This window comes from Anarrhichthys ocellatus, unplaced genomic scaffold (assembly GCF_004355925.1).
Source record: "Anarrhichthys ocellatus isolate YVR2014 unplaced genomic scaffold, GSC_Weel_1.0 scaffold9, whole genome shotgun sequence".
Classification (NCBI taxonomy): domain Eukaryota; kingdom Metazoa; phylum Chordata; class Actinopteri; order Perciformes; family Anarhichadidae; genus Anarrhichthys; species Anarrhichthys ocellatus.
In genome coordinates this window covers 1,649,474-1,675,261 of record NW_022280039.1, presented here as the reverse complement: position 1 = coordinate 1,675,261, position 25,788 = coordinate 1,649,474, and the positions used below count along the sequence as shown (strand labels likewise).

The 25,788-nt window shown below is 41.5% G+C and overlaps 1 protein-coding gene across 3 annotated transcripts in view; it reads right to left on the bottom strand.

The window, feature by feature from the left end:
- Nucleotides 1–21,417, bottom strand: part of nr2f1a (nuclear receptor subfamily 2, group F, member 1a) — a 35,229-nt gene extending 13,812 nt beyond the window's left edge. For 2 of the 3 annotated variants that reach the window (XM_031849060.1, XM_031849061.1), the window contains exons 1-3: nucleotides 20,074–21,417; nucleotides 18,123–18,650; nucleotides 8,231–14,497 (exon numbers count right to left, since the gene is read on the bottom strand). In XM_031849060.1, coding sequence (XP_031704920.1) covers nucleotides 14,223–14,497; nucleotides 18,123–18,650; nucleotides 20,074–20,500 — 1,230 coding nt within the window. In that variant the 5' untranslated portion in view covers nucleotides 20,501–21,417 and the 3' untranslated portion in view covers nucleotides 8,231–14,222. The remainder of the gene's footprint in view (nucleotides 1–8,230; nucleotides 14,498–18,122; nucleotides 18,651–20,073) is intronic. The other variant, XM_031849062.1, reaches the window with a different exon arrangement.
- Between the last annotated feature and the right edge of the window lie 4,371 nt (nucleotides 21,418–25,788).

Here is a 25,788-nt window from a genome sequence, read left to right as displayed (position 1 = left end):
TGAAATATCTTGTTTTCTACTTAAGAAATTATGACAAAACCTTCGTATTCTCTGTCATTTCATGGATGGAGCCCAAATGGCTGCTTATGCCTCAAAATCCACACGCCGGCTTAAATGTGGCAAATTCGATTAAGGAAGGAAATAAAGATATGTCAAAAAAATGAGTGAATTAGTCTAGACATAGGTTGGGTGGTATTAAATTCTAAGCTTTATATTCAGGCATTGGAATGATTCCCAAAATCAAAGTAGCTTGCGATTTCAGACAAGCAAATAGGCCTCGGTGCAGATACAAAGAGGCAACATTAAGTCAAAACAAAGAGGCTACTGTGTGTTTTTTGGTGAATGCGTTTTCTGATCAATTTCAATCGAGGTCATATACGCTTTGTCCCAATGCATTATTCCGCCTTAATTGAACCCGCAACCCGCCCTTAGCCTGCGGGATCTCTGTGCAATTTCAATTCTATATGCATGTGTGAGATGATGGCTTGTTAAGTCGAGGAAAACAAATACCAAGAGAGCCTTACTCAAACACTCAAAATGTATGACGGGCTCATGCCCATTGTTCGGGGGAAAAAATAATTGAAATGCTGCTTCCCTCTTTCCCCCTCTCGCTAATAATGTGTTAGCAAAGTGTAGGCCAACTCGTGCAAATAGCAGTAAGAGAAGACGTGGATTTGGAGGGAATGAGGTGAAGCATGGCTGAGTTTGTGTCTTCTGGGGGGCTGCAGGTGGATAAGCCCCGTATACAGTACAAGCGAACCTGCTGTGCCACACCACCCAGGATCCAACGGGGAGGAAGTGTGACTCTCTCTCTCTGTGTGTGTGTCTGTGTCTGTGTGTGTGTGTGTGTGTGTGTGTGTGTGTGTGTGTGCGTGCGTGCGTGTATTGGAGGGGGTGACTAGCACGAATGGGTAATACAGCTCAATCAACAATGAAACCTTGCCTGTGGGTAGAGAGACTTTCGGTCCCAGCAAGATTCCAATCCCGAAAAAGTTGTGCCCAGAAGTTTCTTGTTCATGTCTTTCTTGAAGCTCCTGTCCTCATCTATCCATTGTAACAGTTAGAGCACTTCAGCGAATGACACAGTCGATAAAATAATGCATCCTTCTCAACTATAAATACACTACTTACCGACATTAGCTGCCATACTCAAAAAATAACCAACGTTTAATTCCCATATAATATTTCAATTGGCTCAACATTATGATACTGGAGTTTCCATTCGTATTTCAGATGTCTTTATATGAGGAATAAATGGAGCCACAGTGAGGGGAAAAAAGCCAAAACCAACATCAACAGCCCACATGGGCTGCACTTGCACTGTGTTTATCTTCAGCCACATAAGAGGAAATCCATTCTCTGGGTCTGTCAAGTGATCTATTGTCAAAAAGATGATTTAAAGACACGGTTAGCAGTTGGTGATCGTAATAAAGCAACACAACTATACCAATTTAAACTAAAATTAATTTTCATTAAAAGATTAAACCCAACAGTCCTTTGTTTTTCCTCAAACCAACGCATCTTTAAATAATTTAGGCTACAGCAGGTTATTGTTTCAATTTACATCACAAAAGTCAACCGAAAAGGTCCCTCGATTTCAAAAAATAAAACGTTTACAGAATGTACTTTTCCTTAAATGTCTCTTTCCAAACGTGTGTAACGTGCGTGTTTCTTTGTCATTGACTGCCGTATTAAGGCTCCTGCACCTGATCTGTTTGTGGCTGGTCTGGGGCCACGGCGCTTTTAAAGACAGCTGTAAAAGGCTCTCCAAGTCTCCAACACATTCATCAACGTCAGACACCGACAAGCCGCTATTTAGTGAAAGTGTAACTGCAGCAGTATATCTTAGAGCAGAGTGAGCCACTCAGCAAACAATACAATAGACCTTTTTTCTCCTGGGTTGCAACCAATCTAAAACAGATTATAAATTCGGACAGATGATCGTTGGATTGGTAAAAAATATAAAATAATGTATGAAGGTTCATTTTCTTCTTTTTTTCTTCTGTAGTTTTTAACGCGATGAATACATTGTTTTTGCATTAGGCTGCTGGACTTGAAGCAGCCTTCAACATTGTGTTGTTAACAGTTAATTGAAAAGATTTTATTCTTGCTATAAATTTCTGCTGTATTGATTTTGTAATCAAACTTAATTCTGTCTTTACTGAAATTAATAAGACATTATTTATTTGAACATGGATAATTAAAGTCATTTTATTCCTTTCAACGTAATTTAAATTTGAATTACATCGCTTAAACAAACAATTAATTACCTAAAGCCCAAATAGTGTGCGATAGTCTGTGTTATTATCAGCTTACATTAAAATTGAAATGCATTGCTGATCGCTGGTTTTAATCGATGTGATTCCACAGCTTAACAAAACAAACAGAAATGTCAGTCGCCATAGGACAGTGCAATTAGAAAACGCCCCTATTACACTACAACGCACAGTCGCCGCAGCGGTTGCATTAGAGTCGTTTGCAACGGTTAAAAAATGGCCCTGGAAAAGCTGCTCTGTGCTGAGCGGTGGACTCTGGACGCTGAGAGCAGAGAGAGAGAGAGAGAGAGAGAGAGAGAGAGAGAGAGAGAGAGAGAGAGAGAGAGAGAGAGAGAGAGAGAGAGTATGAGGCGGTTCTTGTGTCAGAGGGTCCCACAACGCAGAGCGCCATCTAGCAAACAAAGGTAGAAACAATAACAGCTTACTGGGGTCTGAGACGGAGAGGCTGTCTTTACGTGCAGGGGCGCAGAGGGACGCCACAACAAAGCGCCGCGGTTTAGCGCTCTCAAACCCTTAAAACGTTGTGTGTCTTGCATGCCGTAGCGCGATCCCAGTCCCGCAGTGCATGCTATGCCAGATCGCCGTTTGCACAAGATTAATATCCAAAATCGATTAAATAGTTAGTGTTATTACATTTTTCCACCGGATTCAACTTTATTTAGCATCCGAGGGGTCACGATGGCAAACCAGCAGATCAGTGGTCAAGCTGAAAATGGCAGAACTTTTAATGTCAAAGTGGGTGAGGGAGGGGAAGGGCGGCAGGTGACTCCCCCTCTTGAAAAAATCAATAGATACTATCACTTTCAAGCTCCATCACAGCGTTATACTGGGGCTGTGTATATGTACCATAAGCAACCGATACAACTCCATATATATATATATATGCTGATGCTTTACTGCTGCTGGGAGGTGTTTTGACCAACAAAAAAAAAAAAGACAGAACTAAGTCGTCTTCCCTTTAACATCGTGCTGGTAATGATGGCGCAATAACAGCAATAGCAGTTATAGCCACATACAGTATAATCACCAGGCTAATAATGATGAGCAATAATGATAATAGTGATAAAAGCCTGGTCGCGAGTGTAGAGGCGCAAGCACTATTAGTGCCGCGATCAATGCAGCAGAGCTATACATAAAGTGATCGAGCGTCACTGTGCTTCATTCAGACGGCGGATTCTTCATGCTGTTGTTTCTCTTAGTCCACATTGTAACCGAACAAGTTAAAAAATAACATATTGTGTTCATCAATAAGTGCTGTAAAATGAAAAGCTTGTATAATTCTAGATAATGCAATTAGCAAATACGCTAATAATAAGTAAGCTTTGGTAAGTCAAATAAATCTACATTTACACTTTTAAAACATCACTTAAACATAATATTGAAGTGTAATAATACTAAAGACAATATGTGAGTGATTCGTCGGCTTTAGAAATGATATATGAACCGAGGTGTCATGGGCAACATTTCTCATATTCGTCATTCGCCCCTCGACAACCAGTCATTTGTGACAATTTTCACTCGAATAACGCGTCCAATAACCACCACAGCTCTGCGCTGACAGTAAAGTTTAGACTGTATGTGCACACTTATAACCAGGCTAGTAATACAGTTTTAGAAATAATTATAATGAAAGTGTGACTCCTTCCACTGAAATACACCTCACCTAATTTTATTTTGATTAAGTGTGTGTGTGTGTGTGTGTGTATGTGTGTATGTGTGTGTGTGTGGACGTGCACGATGTATGGTGACTGTGCCCTCGAAGTAAATTGAGGTATATGCACGGCAGGAGAGTGCATTAATTGATTTATCAATTAATGAGAAATTACATTTTCACTTTTATTACGTGTTTTGCCAATATGTGATCTACTATTCTGTGGTGATGTATTATCGTCTTTGGTGATTTATTACATAAAAAAAAACTAAAATGTAAGATTCATGTAAAATAAGGTTATTCTTATTTAAATATATATAACAAATATTTCAAATTATAGTATGACATACTCCCTATTTTTCTCAGAATATGCATGGCGTTATAACACTATATTCATACTTTTTCCGTTTTGTCTTTTCTTTACTCTCTCTACAAGTGAATCCTTGACATTCTGCACTTGTAGCAAAATTGTAGTAGCTTTTAATCAGAAAATTATAGGCTTCCTCTTTGGCAAAGCCCTATTTTGGTCCTATAAAGAGCCTTTTCATAAATATTTCTATCTTTTCGGCATTATGGCGCTGTACACAACCCCGCGAGGACACTTCTGACAACCACACTGGTCTCCTTAATGAAAATAATCCAGCATTATACTTGCCCAAATAAGAGGGAACAACTAAGGAGAACATTGGAAACTCTTTCTTTTGATCACCTAAACCTCTATGATGCACCTTGTCGTCCACATGTTTTATTTTCTGCTGCATGTTCTGCAGGTCGTGCCATACTGAGACCCCACCTTCCTTATATACCGCCTGCATGGATAGGAAAGAGTGAAGATGTGACGGGGCGTATTTGAAGTATGACGAGCTTTGTGGTCCAGTCTTTTTCATTCCCTTGTCTCAAATATACGCCCGCTTTCAAATAAGCCTCTTTGGCAATTCCATGCCGACCCCCCCCCCCCCAACACACACACACCCCCTGCCACCTTGACATGAATGGGCGACTGACCTTTAGGGCCGTGTCCACTCTGCGGTCCAGTTTTATCCAAATAAGCCTTCTTCCCCCACCCTGCCTCATACGATGCCAGCAATTCTTTACTGATATCATCAGCGGATGCAAATGAATTTGGACGGGGTGGGGGGTGCAGGAGTGGAGGGGGTGGTGTTGGTGGCGTAGTCATCGACAAAATACCACACTGACTGCAGAATGCTGCATGTGGAGAGATGGGAATATTGAATACCCCGCCACCAGAACCATACCCGAATTCAATATTGCAGAAAAAATACACATTCCTATTCCAGAAATATTGGCTGTGAAATACCACCCAAAACAAAGAATCGCCATTCAAATGAGATGCGTTTATTTCTGCATGGCCTTTGAAGAGAAGAGAGGGGTCGTGTCACTCAAAAGGACAGGGCCACTCCGTTTTAACCCCCCCTCCCTCCTTTTTGCTTTCCCTCTCTCCCACCCCTCTCCCCCTCTTTTCTCGCTCCTACCGACCCCCACTCACTTTTTTTCCCCGCACGCGCGCTCACGCTCACGCACGCTCATTTTCACTATAGCACGCTGGCGTTGGGGGCGACACAGGCTAGATTAGAGCTTTGCTCCTTTAACAAGGGAGAAGAGGCACTTCTATAATCACAGCGGCGGTATGTGGGGCCACAAAGAGTTTGCAACCACAGGGCGACTTGTCTTCTGTAGAGTAGTCCAAGCCGTGGGCAAGCCAGAGAAATCCTCTAACCAACGTATTACTAGGATCAAAACACAGTGGTTATAGTGCGTGAAGAGGTTATTAACCCACAGAGCACAGCAAAAATACACTTCTAAATCTTCAAACAGCATAACCCTGGCATGGTCTGACTTAAGACAATTCAGCACGTTAACAGCACCAGAACACAGCGCGACTGTTCAAGTATTTTTTTAGTATGTAGAGAGAGCCATGCATCCCTTGTCGACGATTTAGAGTGCGTTACTGCACGACTACTGGCACCCCTCCCTTCCTAAAGCACAGCAGTGTAACATGGACATACACACTTGATGGATGGTGCTGAGCAAGATGGAAAAAAGACATGTATTTATCAACATGCCGCATGTCCTCTGAGGAGAGAGAGAGGGAGGGAGAGAGAGAGAGAGAGAGAGACCATGGAGACTAAAGGGAGTCAATAGGGAACCTTACCATTGTAAGGAGCGGTTCCCCGTGGCAAAGATGAAAAATACCCTTCAATGCATCGTTTCAGTCAATCATAATAGACCCACAGCAGCCTCTCTGATCAATCAATGTAAACACAGATAGTAACAATACAAACTTCAACTTTGACAGTAAAACAACATAACACAACAGTCAGTGACTAGATAGATAGATAACAATGTCTTAATATCTGTGAGTCTATTATTGACCGTTCTCTTCACAGATACATATTTGTCACGCAAGACGTAAACTAATCCCATTTGTTTGTGATTTGATTTTTTCACGCTATTTTCAGACAACAGTTTTATGAGTATTTGCACAAACGGGCTAAGATAAAAAGAAAACTACATTTATTCTACGGCAGACACAGGCTTTTATCATGTCATAGTAAACCTAACATAGTCATAAAATATAAACGGAATGAGTCTATTAAGCAAATCCTTGGCAAATGGCATTCACATGTGTTTAGTGGAGTGGTTTGATACCTGCTAAAAAAGCTTGCCAATTCATTGTCATAGGATAATATGGCAAAGGACTACTGAGGGTATAGGCTCAGTGGATTATATCTTTACACGCATTATTCTGCTTGAGTGACTGGCTGAAAAAAACTCACAGGCTACAACAAAGATTGGTCAGGCATGAATGCAGCCCTGTGTGTTTTGTCTTCATAACATATTAATCCATCAAACCATGAAGTGTGGACATTTACTTTTTTTTTAAACTTAAGAGTAAACTTCGGAGCAGTTTAAAAGAAAACTTTGCATGCACATAAAGCAGAGCTCAATAGTGGCCCCAAACTTTTTTATTCCCTTACTTTTTTATCTTTGTATTTTTGCATACAATGCAGCCAAAATGGGTCACCAATAAATTCTGTCTCAGCGTTGATGTAATTGCAACAAAATGCTGCTGAGTAAAAATTGAGGGGCTCAGTGGCAGCGTCACACACCATCTGGAGTGTATTAGAAAGAGAAGCCATAAATATTACCGAAAAGCCCAGGCGTTATCAGGTATGTAAGCCCGAGCCTTGCTGCATGGCCTCCCATATGTTGACATAATCAGACTGTTGGGATGTCTATTAAAACGTATCTGAATTTATTAAATGAACACAGTAATTCAATTCAGTTTGTTTGTTCAGATCTCCCAATGACTCCCAGTGTTGGTCTGTTTACATTTTTGGAGAGGGTGGATTATTATGGGATGAAACGCTGCAGGGACTCATGGGATAGTATCACGGTATTGAGGTTGCTGTTATGGTTGGACCATGAGCAACAGGTTAACATGGCTTCAACTTCAACTTTCCCCTAAATTGAATTAACTTAACAGCTAATTATTATACGCGCCGGCATTAGTTATTGGTAAGTACGTTTGTCTTTTATAACGGCATCACTTTGCCGCTGAGAAACACGCAGATCCTCTCAAACTTGACAGAATGAATTAGAAGCTTGAGCTGCAAACGCTCTGTTACATCCGATTCACACTTTTCCCCATTAAAACCAAACATTTCCTTTCCGACCGACCATCCCGGTTTCCTGTTTCCTAGTAGGTAGTGTGATTTATTCCGCATTCAATTTCTATATTATTCTGTTTGCAAACACGCGCGTACAAACATGTAAACCTCCATTCGTAAACATGGGTCCATGTAGGCTACTGAGCATACAGCTAGTACAGTAGAGACAAAACTTCCTCTTTGAAGTTTAATGCCACGTGCTGATTAATTCCTTAGTGATGAAACACAGCCACATGCATATACTGTATACGGACACACACACACACACACACACACACACACACACACACACACACACACACACGCACACAAACATGGTGTTGCATGGACACATGTCCATCCTCTTTCAGTTTTTACGTATATATCCCTCCTCCCCTTTCTCTCACACTTCTCTCTCTCTTTCTCACTCACTCCCCCTGGCTTTATTCGTTTCAGTCCGAGGACACTATGCAAAAGACACGCACACACACACACACACACACACACACACACACACACACACACGGAGGAAAGAGAAAGAGTAGAGAAGGAAAGACAAGAGGAGGAGAGAGAGAGAGAGAGAGAGAGAGAGAGAGAGAGAGAGAGAGAGAGAGCGTCAAAATGAGCCTTACTTTTTTTCTTTTCCTGCCGTGAATCTTCGTCCATCAGTCGTTGACAGAGCATGACTTGATCCAGCCACTTTTTTTCCCCAGTGCTAAAAAGTCTGTTGTAGTGCGCTTTAATTAATATATTTCTGGGCTGTGTCCCGAACCCAGAAGCTTTAGAGAGGGAAGAGGAGTGCAGATTGAGACATATTGAGCCCGCTTTAAAAGGATCATTTCATCATGTGGGAGGTTGGGACACACAAAGTTTGGACCCGTGACTGGCATTCCGGAGAGACATGCATATTTTAAAACAACAAAGCAAGACAGAGACCGGGGGCCCCGGGGTGGGAGGGGAGAAAACTTGGAAAGAAGTTACTATCAGATGAACAGCTGTCATTGTTGGGCAAGACTTCAATGCATATTAAGATATAGTCATCTGAAAAAAGGCGCTTGTCTAAATAATGTCATTGGTAGTCCCTGCATCACTCATTCACATCTTTAAAGTTTGAATTTATTCATTCAAACCTTTATTTTACTTTCTGAAATAGTAGAATTGCAAATCATTTATATAATGATGGAAATCACAACTTTAACTTTTTAAGGTTCAGGTATTTGGAATTTAGTTTTTCTTTGCTCTTACAGCATTATTCAATCTGTGTTTATTCTACAGAATATGTTAGAGTTGTAACTAACGGCTTTAATAGTAAACTAGCGGACAAACGTTTCAAAGGTAAAATTATATTTCACAAAGTGACACTACATGGAACCAATAACGCCCCAAACTAAGTGGAAAAATATTTACTATACAATTGAAGTGGAAATATAATTATTTTAATTTACCTTCACATAATGAACATACAGGGTGTATTTTTTTAATTCCCGAAATATCTAAATAATAGCCGTTGAGGTTGCAATTTAAAACATCTCCCTCGTCTATGTTGTCAAGTCACACACAATTGTATATCTCTTCCAAGTAAAGCGAATGTGCTTTGCGCTGTCACTTCTGCACTGCTTTTACAACATCGCTCTCCCCCCTTTTTTCTCTGCTTTACTGGAAGGCTTTCTCTCTTGTGCACGGGGTCCATTCGTGCAAAAAGGGTGGAGAAGGCATACATACAAATGTGTTGGCTGTGACGAGAGATCTGTTCGCTGGAAATGAAGGGCCAGGGGAAGAAGACAAAGGGGGGAAAATGCATGCAGTGGTGTAGAGCTGGATATCTCTGTTAGTTGTCAGCGTTTAGTCCATGGCTGTGGAATGCTAATGAGTGACGTCTCTCTCCCTTTCTCTCTCCTTTCTCCCCCCCCACACACACACACTCTCTCCCTCTCGGGGAGAAGAAGCGGATCGATAGCTGACCCGATGGTTTTGGCCAATGCTTTATTTATCTGGCCAGGCAATGATATTATCAGCCTTGAACGTTATATACAGCAAACGTCTTCCTAAATCAACACAAAGGGATCCGCTTACACAGCAATCCGGGCTTTTTCTCACAACCACCTCTCTCTTACTCTCTCTCTCTCTCTCTCTCTCTCTCGACCAGTAGCGCGCGCACACGCGCTTACTTACGCTGGTAGAAACACGCTTTTACGCACGGGCATGCAAACGAACGCGCCCGCACACATACAGATAGACCTCACACATATATAAAATCCCTACCATTGACTACACACAGTTTAGCCAATCATTACGAACTTGCGTGCGCACACACACACACACACACACACACACACACGTACACACACATGCGCATGGAGGCGTCCCCGGGAGGAGTCCCCTTATGTTACATTCACAACTTGGGATACTTTATACCCCGTAGGGCTGGATTTGATCCATGGCTTAAAGGTTGCCTATGAGGTCCGCGGACAGATCTCAGAACAGCACGTTGTAATCATAAAATATGTCTCTCTCCGTTGACTGTGTAAAGTCAATACAACAACAACATCGGGCTGTTAGCTGGGATATAGCGGAAACATCTCACGGGAATCCATTTAATTTTGGACATTTGTCCTCACTGTGCCGTTCCCAGCCATTTTGCAAGCTCGTGTGAGTGAGGTGCGTGGTAGACACGGTGGAGCACTTGTCGTCCTGTGTTGTCATCATTTTTACGCACAAGACAATATGAGAAATAAGCCGTAGTCATACTTCAGAGGGCCCCCCATTCATACACGGAGCCGCTATTTGGAAATTGTTATTGTCTCAAACAGCAGTATTTGTCAAATGTGACCAAGAAAACTAGGCTACTATAAGTGAAATGAAGTGACTTGTGACGCCAATACAACGTTTCCACAGCTGCATAAAACCATTGGCTTGCATTGAGGGTTTTGGAGAAATAGGTTCGCTGACAACTTAGGATAATAAATGTTTCGCTTTCAGACGGATATCTCAAACGTGAAATCGCACCCAGCTGCTTGTGTAAAGCAAACAAATAGCCCCCCGTGTTAGGAGTCCTCCACTTGTGGTTTGATGAATGAAACTAGACAAAGGTAAATGGTTATTTAACTCATTTCGTAGTAACACTTTGGTAACCGGAGTTTCCGAAATTACAGAGACACAAATGGGGCCCATAGTGTGCCACATATCCATCTCCCTTACCCACCGCAGCTATAGTCCAATCTGACAGTGCATTTACTTCCTCTTAATGCACTTTGTACTTTTTATTTTGTTTAATAATAAAGTATACTAATAATGCTTTCATCACAGCAGAGGATAAGGAATTTGATGATGCATGTCTATGATACATATAGCTTTATTATTTGAGGTGTTGCATTATGTACCAATTTGTCAAAGAATCGAGAATGGTCCACAGTCTAAATAGAAAATATCACTTTTTCCAGAGACCTCGTGTGTTTCGCTTGTATTGCCTTTACTGAAACGTTAATTAGCAACACATGCCACCATTTCGTCTATTTATGAACTATTGCTTTATATAGCCTGTGGTATAGCAACTGCATAACCGAATGCTCTCAGCAAGAGGATAAAAGACAGATACTCTAGAGGGATTTAGAATACATTATGTGGAGACAACCAGCTGAAAGCTGCGTTTAATAACCAAACAAACAATTAAGTCCAGAGCCACATTAAACAAAAACGACCTGCACTGTTGCGATGGCCTTGGTGAAGCCATATTCTAGTCTTTGAAAAACAAACATTTATTCGCACATTCAGCTTTCCTTCCCGTCCAGGAAACGATCATCTGGATTATTTCCAAAACAACACACGCTAAACAATTCCAGTGCTTCAGTAATTATCTTTTTTAACGCTGCGTTTTAGAGGTCGGTAATGTGTGTATATTGTTCAGTTGTGTTTAAATTCAGCATATTCTGCCACCAGTACCAAGCAGAAAGGAATGGCTCAACTAACTCATTATTCTGCAACTTACACCTGACCTAAAGCTCCGGGAGAATCATACCCTATTCATAAAGAAACAACGATCCAACCTGACGAAATATCACATCCATGTTTGTACAGTGGCTTAGGCAACAACAAGGCGTCTGACAACTGACCCAGTGCTACAGACAGGTCGATTGGGAGCTAATAGGTACAATATGCCCGAACAGACTCATGAGAATGAAAACTGTATCCCTGTGAGAGAGCATTTGAGGACAACCTAAAGCACAACCTATAGTAGGCTATCATTCCAGCACGAGTGAGAACTAATTAATACCTTTATATTATAGCCTTTGAACGAGACAGGCAATATAAACAAATAACCCACTGGCACAAATACCCCTCCCCCAATCCTATAAGACAGATAACAAATATGGCGATATCAAATTGCGACATTGCAACGCGCTACATGCAGTTCAGCTCCCGTCCTCCTGTCCCTCATCGCTGCCAGTCATCAGATGAAGATGTGAGCAATATGGCACACAAGCAACACGTCTGATGATGAAGAAGGGGGACTAACAGGCAAATGTAATAATTGTCACACCGAAACCCCATTTTCTTCTTAACGCGATCCAATTTATCACATTTTACCCCTCTATGTGAGTGTAACGCTGTAATGACAGTGAGGGTAGATCCAGGTCCATGACTGGGCTTCCTGTGTCATTTTGTGGAGTACATGGAGACAAAACGCACAGAGAGACAGACCAATGCAAGGACAGAAACTCCATGTAACCCATCTAACACGTTGAGGACTTATCGATGTACTCATTACATTCTGAATGTATCAGGCAAACCAAGGCCATATCTCTTTCTGTCTCCCTCACACACACACACACACACACACACACACACACACACACACACACACACACACACACACACGCACACGTGCCTTCCATCTCACACGTTTCCCCTCTCATTTGTCTCTGCACCGGCTCCACATTCTCTCTCTCTCTCTCTCTCTCTCTCTCTCTCTCTCTCTCTCTCTCTCTCTCGCTCTCTCTCTCTCTCTCCTTCCTCCTCTCTATTCCCACACAATGCATCACCCTCGGTGTTCCTATCGACTGGCTTACATGCTGTAAAATACATTTTCCAGATTGATCACGCATATCACAGCAGCTTTGCAGCGGGGCCTAACCCTTTTGCCAAATGACGCCCACATCAATATTGAGGTATGCACTATCAAGGCAGAGTTTTTAAGAACGGGGGAGAGGGGAAAATTGTTTGGTTTGTGAGGAATCACCTTGATTAAGCCACATGAGGTAGGATAGAGGTGGCTCTGTGTGGTGCGCAGGCTTTCCTCACTGTCTGGGAAAATATTAAACATTAATACGCGCACAGGCTGGCAGAGAGCTCACCAATTCCTCGTGTATAGCCTTCCCTCCTTTGTGTTAGCAATGTCAGTTATCTCCGTGAGTCTGTTAAAATGTAAAGTATGCACCCATTGTTTCATTACCACACTTAATCCCGTGTTTCACCTCGTTTTCGGTGGTATTGGCGTATTAGAGAGAGGCAAAATTCAGAATTATATTTCAGTATAAGGCAATGCAGAACAGTACACTCGGTGACTGTAGACGGCACTTGCGCTCAGGAGCCCACAGAGACAACAGATTCCCCCTGATGATATAAAATAAGACCGAGAATCTTGATATTTACTTCCAGGAAAATGCTTGAGAATGAGACATTGTTGCCTATTTCTTTTTTAATAGTACAGTCACCATCACACAACTTCATCAACCGACCCTTCTGCAAAAAGCTGCATCATGGAGTAAGCAAATTGAAGGCAACAACCAATAAAATTCAAGAAACAATGAAAATATTCAAGACGAAACAAACAAAATGTATTTGAAATGATATATTAAAAGTGCTTTTGATTTTCATGTCTCTCCTTTGACTGATGATCGACTCCACACGCACTCATGGCCCGGGGAATGGCGCCCCAGACGTCCTCTCAGTTAAAATGTCCTGGAGGTCAGTTTGCTGCTGTTGCAGGTCCATCGTTTCAATTGGGAAAAAAGTTCAACCATCAGTGGTGATATTGTCATAGCGATTAGACTGTTTCTTAATTGTCTAAATTTCTTTATTTTTCTGTTTTTAAATTCTCACTTCAATTTTAATTCTTGGAGAACATAGCTTCGACAACATATATCGCACTCATTATAAGAAGCAAAAGGTTATATCAAAAAAGTATTAGTATAGAATCACAGAAACCCTGGTTTAGAACCAGAAAAAATACAAAACAGAGAGGTACATAGACACAGGACATTTCTTATAATTGCTTGGAAACATTATTTTCCCGCTAAGTCTTGATTCTTTTTTTCTTACTGCGCATATGATGTTTTTCATTGTATTTGTATTTTTTACAAAAAAGGAAAATAAAGACTAGTATTTTACAAAATGAAGAGTATTGTTCTTGACGATGAGGGTGGATTTACACAGGTGTAAAGTCCAGTTCCAATATTTTTCTGTACATAATGTATTCCATCTCAGTCCCAGAAGACAGAAAAAAAGTAATGTCCTCCAAGTTTTTCAGAAAAGGTCCTATATATAGTCTTCTTGGAGGAGGATGGGGTGAGGGGTGCTGAATTTTGGTCCTTTCTTTCCTCTCTTTTTCCCACTTTCACATTAGGATCATTGGATGGACATGTAAGGCCAGTTGAAGCTGCTCCCGGATAATAGCATATCCCTGATGAGGGTTTCAATAGGAGTTTTACCTACCAAGCGGACGAAGAACAGCTGCTCGATTACCGACGATGAGACGGTGCGCAGAGAGGGCAGCCGCAGCAGGAGCTTCCCAAAGCGGCTGGGCTGGTTCGGGTACTGGCTCCTCACGTACTCCTCCAGGGCGCACTGAGATTTCTCCTGCAGGCTCTCGATGTGAGCAGCATCCGACAGGCCGCAAGCGTCTGAGAAACACACACCAAAAACACTGTGGTCAGGCTCGACACGTCTCTGAAACCCCAAGGTACGACATGTTATGAAAAAGCCTCTCAATCGGATTTTATTTTGGTCTTAAACCTCAACATGTCGTGGAACAAGTGAAACAATATTGGCTAAAAATATATTCTTAATAAGGTATTATATTATTATTAAAACATATCAGACTCTTAGGTCACCAAGCTTTCAAATAGGTGGTAAATATACATTCAACTTTTTCATCATATATTATTTTAAATATAGGCTATACCACTCAAATGACTCTGCTGACAATTCCACTTAATATTTTCTTTTCAAAATATGAACACAAAAGCGCATGGTCAATTTTGGCCTCACGTGGGCTTAGCTGTGACAAGTGCACACCTTGCCATGCCCAATTTTAATTCCTGCAGAAGCACCCTGTTATCATTCAACATCGGCCTTTACCTACTATTGACAAAATGGAATGAACAAACACACTGCCCAAACATGCTACATCACATTGAGCGAGTGGGACTGTCACGCAGAATAAACAAGGGGCTTGCTGCTGAAGCAGGGGATGCACAATTCAGTGGAGGGTATCTCTGCCTGCTCTAACAACAATCAACAATAATATAGAGTTAAATGTCATGAAAACAGTGTTGTTAACGTGTAGAGGAAGAATTGACGGGGCAAATGGAGCGAAGGCGAAAGGTATAGGGTACAGGCCTAAAGGCCGATGCTCTTGATGTCTGAACTCTGGGGATTCAAGTATAAGGAAACATAAACGGCACTGATGAATCTGAAATTACACCGGATGTAATGTGACCTAATTACTCTGCAGTAAGCTGTTAAGTCATTTCGCCGAACTTCTCTCCATAGACTGCTTTTGCCCTGTTTTTTAATGTAGCCTATAGGACAGGCCGCTGGAAGCAATCATATTTATTAGAGGAGGTGAAGTCAATAGTCACGCAGAAGCGACATAAAATGTCAGAAAATGAGCGTATGCAACACGCAGGCGAGACGTGTGTTTTGGTGCACACTGGTGGTTTATGCAGACTTGTGCAGCCACGCTTAACTATAGACAAAGCATATAAGGCTTGTTAGTTTCGTACAATGTCCTGTTATAAAAAGACGGTTTTTTTACACAACCCAAGCATGCGTGTTCTATAAACTGCTGTAAATGCAAGCAGCATAACCGCTGGCATACATGGTCCACGTAGTCTAGGCTGTCCTCAACATATTGAGCCTGTGCTTTTGTAAAGACTACACAAGGAAGACAGCTTTAGTTTTCAAGCACTAATACATTAAACACCGGACAGAGGCGTTTAAGCCTATTCGTGAGTCCTCAGTGCTATAACTCACTATGGCCAGACACAATAACCTTATGAACCCGGGGGCAACGCTGAGATCTTGGGGTGATTTACTGTGACCTTATTCCGGCCGGTCAAAGCCCCATGTATGCAAATTCCTCTGGATTAACGCTGAGTGTCCCTTTTTAAAAACTACAGCAATCAATAATCCTATTAATTAATTACATTTAGAAAATTCAGGTAAAATAGTCGATAATAATGCATCAAGAGAAAGCTGGTCAAAGACACCCAATAGTTCTCCATCAGACCTGCCTGCAACCCTGCACCCCACTACCCATACCGAGACGTGGGAGCAGATCGCTTCCAGATTCGACTATTTCTGTGGTAGTTTAGCAAAGGCACACACTGCAGCGTGGATAAGGACTTAGTGTAAGACAATGATCCAGACCTGAACTCTGGTGAAATAGTGTAGCCTGTCCACCATTCTGTATGCATCACATACTGACAAGACTCGTGTTATTAAAGGCAAACAATCCAGGCTGGTCTTGGCAACGTGCCACATGACTTGTTATAGCCAACACCAGTTGTTGCCTATCAACCTAACTAAATCATCTGCTAGAAAATAGAGGTCGTTAAGAAGTTTCTCTTGGTAATCTGCGGTGAATTAGTGAAACGCAGGGCAATAGGAAAATATGGCCAAATATGTGCGCACGGTAAAGTGAATCAAACAGGATGTCATATTACTAACTGAGGCAAAGTATTTATTTGAGTTAAAACATATATTTACCTAACAGTATGCCTTCAAATTGTTGCGTGTCAAAGTTGCCAAACCCCCAAAACTGAAAAAGTAGTTATTGTGGCTCCTGAAACTAAAAAAAGATATAAAAATAGAAAGTTCTCTAACTGGAGGAAAACCTATGTGGTAATGTTGCATTCGCAAAAAAATAATAATAAATGAAAATATAATTAAAGGTGGTTCCTATACATTTGGAGAGCACTCAAGAGTTTAGATAATTTAGATCCTGACTATACACAGCTTATTATTACTTTATAAATATTGCGTTGGATTATGTATCAATAATATAATAAAAAGCAGTAAATGTATGCATGTATGCAGTTGTACATCAATGTGACATTAGGTAAATAATAAACAATAATTATTGTGTAACTACTCAATATAAAATTGAGTTATGACGCTTTCTAGGGATATTGAAAGTGGTGATAATTTCAATATAACTCCAAATCTGAAAACTACAGTAAAACTGAATATTTTATCACGAACGTGTCCAATTATAGGATATGTACAACCATGAGACAGATTTTTTTAATGGGCCAAATGTGAGACAATGAAGTCAAAACTTTGAGGTTAGTTTTGAAGTAGTTTGGGGCCTGTCTTTCCTATTCCTTCCAATCACTACAAGCCTCCCTTGACATAACGGGCCTAAAGGCACCACGCGTACACAACTAACTCCAAAATATCATCTAAATTACGCACCGAGAGTAAATGAGGACCTTTAAGACCTTACCCCAGTCACCTATCAATTAAGCTATCAACAATGTAGGTTACTGTTGGACATTTTGGCTGGTGTCTTTTCAACACGTGTGGAACAAAATAAACTATCCTCAATAACTTAGAAAACTAATAGGTCAGCTAACAATCTATAGCAGTCCTACAGCAGCGATGCATTGACATATGAGTCAACCTCCATCAGCTTTTTTGATCTCAGTCTGCTAAGGATTATTTCCTTCCCTCAAGACATGTGTTTGTGCACGCAAAACAAGGATAAAAGCATGCACCAACACTCATAAATGCATCAGCTGTCATATATCATTCTGCGATAGACTATTTGATCTTTACGCTCGATTATTTGACACCTGTTCTAAAATTTATGGACGCGAACCTACAGTCTCGCTCTCGGCTCAGTCGTGTTCAAGAAAGTTTAAACTCAACAATTATAAAATATTTACATATATGAGATTGTCAATTATATCCGATTTAAAGCGCATTTATCTGAGTGTTACAGTAACAAACTTGATGCGCTCACTCAATCTGGATTTGTTTACACGTTTTATGCTGTGGCTACAACTGACATGGGAATGCATGTAAGTGGATATGTAGCAAGCTGTTTACAAAATAGCTATTCCATCGGCAACGCAAACATCTCGTAAACTCAGATTTGTGACCAACCTATACTTGACAGCCATATTCTTGACGCCAGTGTTTCGCCCTGCGAGCCTCGCTCAGTGCCCCCAGTAACATTACTACAACTAGGCCTCATTTGATTATAGACGTTTTCCTATGTGACATGTTGCGGACACCCACCTGATGTAAAAAGCACGATGGCCTTGAGGCAGCTGTACTCTGCCGAGTCTACGTGCAGGGTCTTAAGCTTCTCCACTTGTTCCTGGAAGATCCGGATGTGATCCATGAAAGCCACAACACGGTCCGCGGACATCGGGGAGGCATGGAGGCCCGCAGCGGCAAGCAGAGGGGCCACATGCAGAGGCATGGAGCACTGGGCCGCGTTAAGCACAAACAACTCGCTCCACGTCAGCCTGAGAAGGGACACCTGGTCCGTGATCTGCAGGTCGGGAAAGAAAGGGATGTTTCTCGCCCACTCCACGGCGCTGAAGAGCAAACGAGCCGCCAGCTCGCAGATGTTCTCGATGCCCATGATATTGTTGGGCTGCATGCACTGGCTCCCGTACCGGGACGTCGGATAAGGCTCGGCCCGCAGCAATAACGAGATGTATCCGGACAGATAGCAGTGGCCATTCAGAGGGTCCCCGTTCGTCAGCGCGTACTGGCCTGGGTTGGGTTGAGTTGGAGGCATTCGTCCTCGCTGAACCGCTAACAAAAAGAAAGAGAAAAAAGAGGAAATGTGCATCCAGGACTGATAAACATTGTTCACGAGTACTAAAGCCGTAAAGCAAGCTAAAGCTAGTGTGTTTCTCTTCAGTAAAACGGCATGCCCTGAAATCTAAATTCAGCACGCTTTTCAAAACATTTTGACTCGTGAATGCCGTTTTGTAAGAGTAAATGATTATGTCGACAGCATAAACATCTCATCCAAACAGATGTGCTGTGTCCCTCAACTTGCACTCTTTGCATTTGTATTTAGGGTTGCACGCTACATGGATTGTATGCAAAATGAAAATACAATCACATTTATACAACAAACACACATTTTCTGTTATACAAAGGTACATTTAACACATGTATTATCATGGGTATTTCAAGGCGTAATTGTAGGCTATATTGTATGCAGCAACCTAGATATATTACTTTACATATTTATATTTATTTACGTGCGGTTTTGTTTATATTTACAATAATTCATTGTGGCCAAACATATTACAAATATTATTGATAAATACTGTTTGATTCAATCACATTTACGCATTTTACCCACATCAAAAGTTCAGCTGGGAATAAAAGGAATTCAGCTATTGTTTAATATTAAAAAATAAAATATTAATGTAACTCAGGGCACATTCTACTTGGGCTTGTACTTTTGTTTCACAAACAGTAGATTTTGAATAAGGGATGCTTGCATGAATTGGAAGAAAACACTTGACATAGAAAGTAAAGTTATACGGCCTGTAATGCACCAGGCAAAACAATGAGCCATGAACAACTTAAGCGGCATTATTCAGTGTGTCTGAGCTGTCTAGTCAGCATAAGGAGCTAGAGCGAGACGTGGGTTTGTAGTGTGTTCATTTTACATTCACACACACAGATAACAAACCCGTCTGTACAATTATAAATTAGTAAACTGCATTTACGTATAGAAGGGACTATTAACCTTGCCCATTGTACACGCACGCACGCACACACACACACACACACACACACACACACACACACACACACACACACAGAGCGAGAGAGAGACAGACAGACATACAGGCACACACACATACACACAACCCCTCTTCTGCTCAAAAACCTATACGTAAAAAGGGCCTGCTGGATAGAATGCCTTTGCTTGATAATAGTACAATTTACACTGCAAGAAAAACAAAATAAGGATCAGCTAGACGAGCCGCTTTGTTCAGGCGACACGCATTGACGAGCAGAACCGCTGTGGCTGCACTGGCCTTTGCCTCTTACATAGGCAGAAAGACTAACCATTCATGCAAACATCCCTGAAAAACATGGATGGAGACTGCAGTATGCTCAGCCATATGCCTTTGACCTTAATGCAATATGGCAGTCGTGTTCGTCTGCTACTAGGATGCGTAATCATGAGTGTCTTTTAAAATATATTCACCTTCCCGCCGCATTCCCACTTTTAAACATTTCTTCAGCCGGCAGTATTGGCACTGATTTCGGTGGTGCTGGTCAATGGGACAGTTCCTGTTGGCACGACATGAGTACGTTAAGTTCCTCCGTACACTCCTCTTGAAGAAACTTTTGCATCCCTCGCAGGTGAACTGGCCATAGTGTTTGCCGCTCGATTTGTCTCCGCAAACCACACATTCAATATGTTGCTGTCCAGAATTTTGACTCCCCTTTTCCCCGGCAGTCCCCGGTGTGGACGGGGGTCCCGGCTGGCTAGGGGTCTGCGGAGTGTGCGGCGCCGCTGACGCCGCCTGCTGCTGCTCCCTCGCCGGCTGCGCTGCTGGGTTGGGGCCGCTCGGAGGTCCTCCGGCCACGTCTTCCTGCGGATCTCTCCAGACGCTAACTACCATTGCCATATCTCTGTCCCTGAAAGTGCTATAAAGCGAAATGATCGCCGGTGTTTACGAAGCGTAGGATGGGGAAAAAAAAGGAGATCTCAAAAGACGGGGCAGTGCAAAGTCAAATCGGAACACGCAATCTCATATGGGGTAAGAAGGAGAGTAGAACGCGATCAATACATTCAAAATACAGGAGGGCGATTGAATAGGCACCCGATCAGGATATACAAGTATCGGGAGGCCAGTTCCAAGGTAAATTGCAGTCAGCCATTCAGGAGTCCCCGATCTTGTAGGAAAGCCAGAGTCCAGTCGTAACAAATTGCAGTTTGATATAAAATAGCCACAAAGGGAAGGCAGGAGCGATTCACATGGACGCAGGAACGAGTAAAAAAACCTTTTGCTGGAAAGACACGCGATCCAAAGTGCTGCGGAGATAAATTCCTTTCTCTTTTCTTCTCCGTGCTCCTTTACACTCCCGTCTTCGTCGTTTAGGAGTAGAGGAAAAACTGAAGAGCCGGATTTTTACATCTATTTTCTTAAATAAGCCCCATCATCTCGCCCAGCAGCGAAAGAAAACCGCGTCGCCGAATGAAGTGCCCATGTATAGTTTCACCTCTCTCCAGCAGGAGGAATGGAGATACGAAGAGAAAGATAAAAAAGAAGACCAACAGCAACAACTAATAGAATATGCAAGAAGAAGGAGAGACCCAAAAATGAATGCGCTTAAACGGGAGGACCAGCAGAGCAATGTTTCCGAAACGGGGGATCTGCGCGAATGTCTGTATATAGTGAACTTTGACACTACTATTGAAACTGACACGTTTCTATGGAGATCGCTGCGCCTTATATGGTGCTCATGTCAAGGAGCCAAGAGAGGGGCTGCTGGAGACTGATAATCAAAGGCGACTGACTGGCCAGAGCCCTGCATAGAGGAGGAGGAGAGGAGGAGAGGGGGGAGATAGGGAGAGAGAGAAAATGGGAGGCTAAGGTTATAGCCAAGCCCTCTCTTTCTCTCCATTGGTTAGAGTCCCCCTCCGTTCATTCACTGCAAAAAATGTCCACCACGAGAAGTCATCGTGTCCCGTGTTCAAATCTTGAAATGTTATATTTCTTCAAAAAACACTGTAGAAAAAAAACAAGTGCAGATTATAGACATTCGCTTGTTTCCAATCGCAGTCTGTTTCGTTTGAAGAATATGTAGGTGCCAATACAATGAAATAAAGCAGAGTAAGCAGGGGTAGTTCTTTCAGAAATTAACAATCGATGTAATAACATTTACAGTGATGGGTCGATTGGCATTGGAAACAAGTGGGAACATCCCACCCCGATTAAAGATGCAATCTGTTTTGTACTGTTTTGGTAAATGCAATATTTCCAGACTCAATACTGAACTGATGTCTGGGGATGGATATTTTTTGCAGTGTTGCAATCTACGGCTGAAGGGACTGGGGGGCTCTGACAGGCACAATTTACATTGAGCTCGCCCCGCGCTGCTATTTACTTTGAAACCTGATTAGTATGGGCCGTCTATTGTCACCAAAAAGAGGAAGAAACCCTGAATAGAATAGCAGAAAAAGCGGGGTAAAGGCAAAGGGGGACAAAGCTTTTACGCACGACAAATAGTCCCAAAACTGGGCGCAACGGCGAAAAGGGGACTCTGATTCAGAAATTCCCCAAAGTTTCAAAATGGTTTGTCTTAGACTCATATCTTTATTATAAAAGGAACGGATGTCATTATTGTTTTGAAGCGAATTTAAATGTCCACACGTTGTTTCCTCTTTGGCATGCGCATTGCGGTACATCCTCGTCTATAATCGGCACAGGCTCGCTGATTAAAACTTACAATTTAGTTAAAACTAGCGTATAAAGGTTATAAAAATGCCGATGGGGAGAATGATGCAGAAAAGACAGTGTGTTATACAAACGGGATGTCGTGCCAGCGGCCGAAAATCTCTAAAATTAGACGGAGTAATAAGCAATATTCAATAATTACCGAGGTCCTATAGTCTCCACAATCACTAAGCTGGTGTCATATTATGTCTTAATAATGACAGTAATTCAAAATCATGTGAAGTTACTAAGAATTTGCATGGGGATTCCGTTTTTTTGTATCAGGGTTTCTGCAGGCTTACCACCTCTCCAACTCAAAAATGTCTGGATCGCGCTGCCATCTAGCGTACATTGTACAATTACAACCTCATATTAATGCATGCACAAGTCATTAAACATGATTTTTTCAAAACGTAAAAGTTTATTTTAGAAATAAATAAGACCCAATTTTGCTTCCCGTTTCCTCACGTCTTTTTTTACTTTCTAAAAAAAACATCCTTTTGATGTAAAGGTTGTATAACTTAGAAAAAAAACTTTCAAAGAACAATAATGAATAAATATATTTATTTAAAACCAAATATTGTTAGTCCCAAAAATGTACAAGCCATTTGGTTACATGTGATTTAGATGGAACGTAAAGTCAAATGGATGTGCGTTAATCATCTCCAAAAACATGGTAAAACACCATGTTGGAAAAGACTAATCATTCATATTACATCAACTTATTATTTAATACAAATAAACTAAGTTGTTGTATACAAAGCTTCAACCAAGCCAATATAATAGCAGATATAAGGCAGCGTAAATATCAAGTGCCCCCTTTGGAAACGCATAGGAGGGATGGGTTGTTTTTTAAGTATTCAACAAGAGAGCTCTCTCTCCCGTCCCTGTCTCGGACACTCCACTGAAGCTCCCCGGCCATATATCCAGCTCTGTGAAAAGGTGAAACCAATAACATTAAATCGGACAAAGATTTTTTTTTTGTAAGTGTATCATTAAGATTTAACTCCACAGATTGGAAAAGGGCTCCGCAGGAGAAGAGGAGAGGAGAGTGAGAGGGACAGCGAATGGGAGCAGGGTAGGGGCTCTAATACAAAGCTGGGAAACGGCGAGAGAAAAGGGAGAAAGTGGACAGCAGGACATTAAAAGAAGAAGCACCAGCGACGGCGGTAACAGAGGAGCAGCTTTCTATCTGGATAAAAGCAGCCACCGACAAGGCAAGTACAATATTCATTTCTCACTTCTCCTACGTTACACACGCAGGGCTCGGAACGCAAGGGTAAATGATCTGTGTCATGCCACATGACCGTTCACTTTAAACCATGTAGCCGAACCGGGCTGTGTCAGTGTTACAACTTTTTAATAGTGGACAGTCGCATCTTTTCTCTACATCACCGCCGATTATGAGACTCGTCCCCCCTTTTTCCAGCTGTCCTCGCTGATTTGCACATCAGATAGTAGTGACTTCAGGCTGGTTGTAGTACCGCTGGACATGGGAGCGTTTTTTTTGTGTGCACGTCCCGTCACCTGCAAGGCTATTTGTTGTTTGAACACATAATGAAAAGATCGATAGCAGGCTGTTTGTCTCAGCGATAGTGTCACCAGATTAAAAGGGTGATCAAGGTGACCATCCGTTGGCCATCGTTTACGCTGTTTTACAAGTGCCACTTTAGCCACAATACTAAACGCAAGTATTATAGATTGGCGCAAAAAAGCTTATGCACCGGTAAGAACACGTTGTGTTTGAGAAAAGACTGCAGCGAGGAAGCGTACGATGACATACAATGAGATTGATTAAAGCAGCATTATTTATGTAAAGGTATTGTAATGAAAACTGATAAAAAATAAATGCTGTAGCAATGTAGGCCATGTTAACTTATTCCAGGACAAACTGCACGTCAATCAGCTTTGTAAAATAACCTTACATAATAACATTTAACTTAATCCTCTCAAGGGTGCATACAGTTCATGGTAATTAATCACTTCACGTGAGCCAAAGACCATTTATTTTTCATTTCCAATACCCCAAGTATTCTATATTTTTCTTATTTTGACAGAAAACTATGCATAATCTGTCTGTTAAATTATTGAAAACGTGTTAATAATTACTTAATCACATAATTATTAAACATATCTTTCAGGTAATGGATGCATTCGCGCATTAGTAGCCGTTTTACTGTAATCCACTGCTTTGCTTTGCCACAGATAATTAGTGATCTTGGAATATTAAAATTGTATCTGACTTTTTCTATTTTAATCCAAAATGAATAATCCACAGATTATACTCCACAGATGATGACGAAACTGTTTAAATTCCCCTCCTGTATTGTTTTGTCAAAGGACGGTATTGGTTAAACATTTATAGGGATAGAGAACACATAACAGTTTCGCCAAATCCGTGATGATCAATAACTGATACTCTTTTTACACAAATAGAGTAGGACGTTGTCAAGCTTCAATACTGCTGAAACCAACAAGCAGCACAATCAGTTGGGAAAACGCTGAGGTCATAAGTGCCAGCTTCCCCCAATAAAACTAAACGTGACTATAAGGACACGTTTTAGAGCATTTAAAACGGTGCAAACGAATGTAGGGATTTAGGGATGGTCGATGGTTTTTTCCTCTGCTCAAAACGCCTCCTGTGTGTGGCACACCAGTGTTACGTTTCTGGACACCGGGCTAGAGGGCCACATCCTGATGCAGATCTCTGCGACTTTAACGTCTTCCTGCAAAATTAAAACGATTAAGCAACCAAAATGATCAAAGTGATGGACACCTTGAGCATCGTTACACGTCTTCATATTAGGTCCTCGCTGTTTGTTTGAATAATAGACAGAACGTGTGGTAATAAGATGCAACTTCAAACCTACAAAAAATTTGATTTTACACTTGTTGGACTGTGCCTCTGTGTAATAAGAAGTTTGTCACTTAAGTTATCTTCATGAATAATATATAACTATTGAGTAAACACTTAGGCACCGCTGACAATGGCATTGCACTTTAGTGGAGAATGGTAATTTGTAGAATATTTGACGTTGTTTTATACATTCCCCGACCATATGAGCGCACTAACATTAGGGCAATGTGTTTTACATATGGCATTAATGCAAAATGTACTCAGTTTTACAGCATAGATGTCACATGGACAATACATCAACACAAATATAGGTTTGGTCCTTTGTCTACAAAATATATGTTTTTAGTGTTTTTGCAAAAGGGCGTCCGGATTATTTTCTTTGTACATGAATACAGTAACCCTGTAGTGCCATTATGATTTATGCTGGGGGGATTTTTTTATTACGCTAAAATCGTCAAATATAAAATGACAGTAAGGCCTTCGACTTGTTTGAAACAACAACAGTGATTTGACATGGTTTTATAAATGACAACCTAGTTGCTAGTGAAGTTAGTGTAACTTTTTACAACACATTAAAAGCCTGTATGTATGAAATGGCACTGTGTGTGTGTGTGTGTGT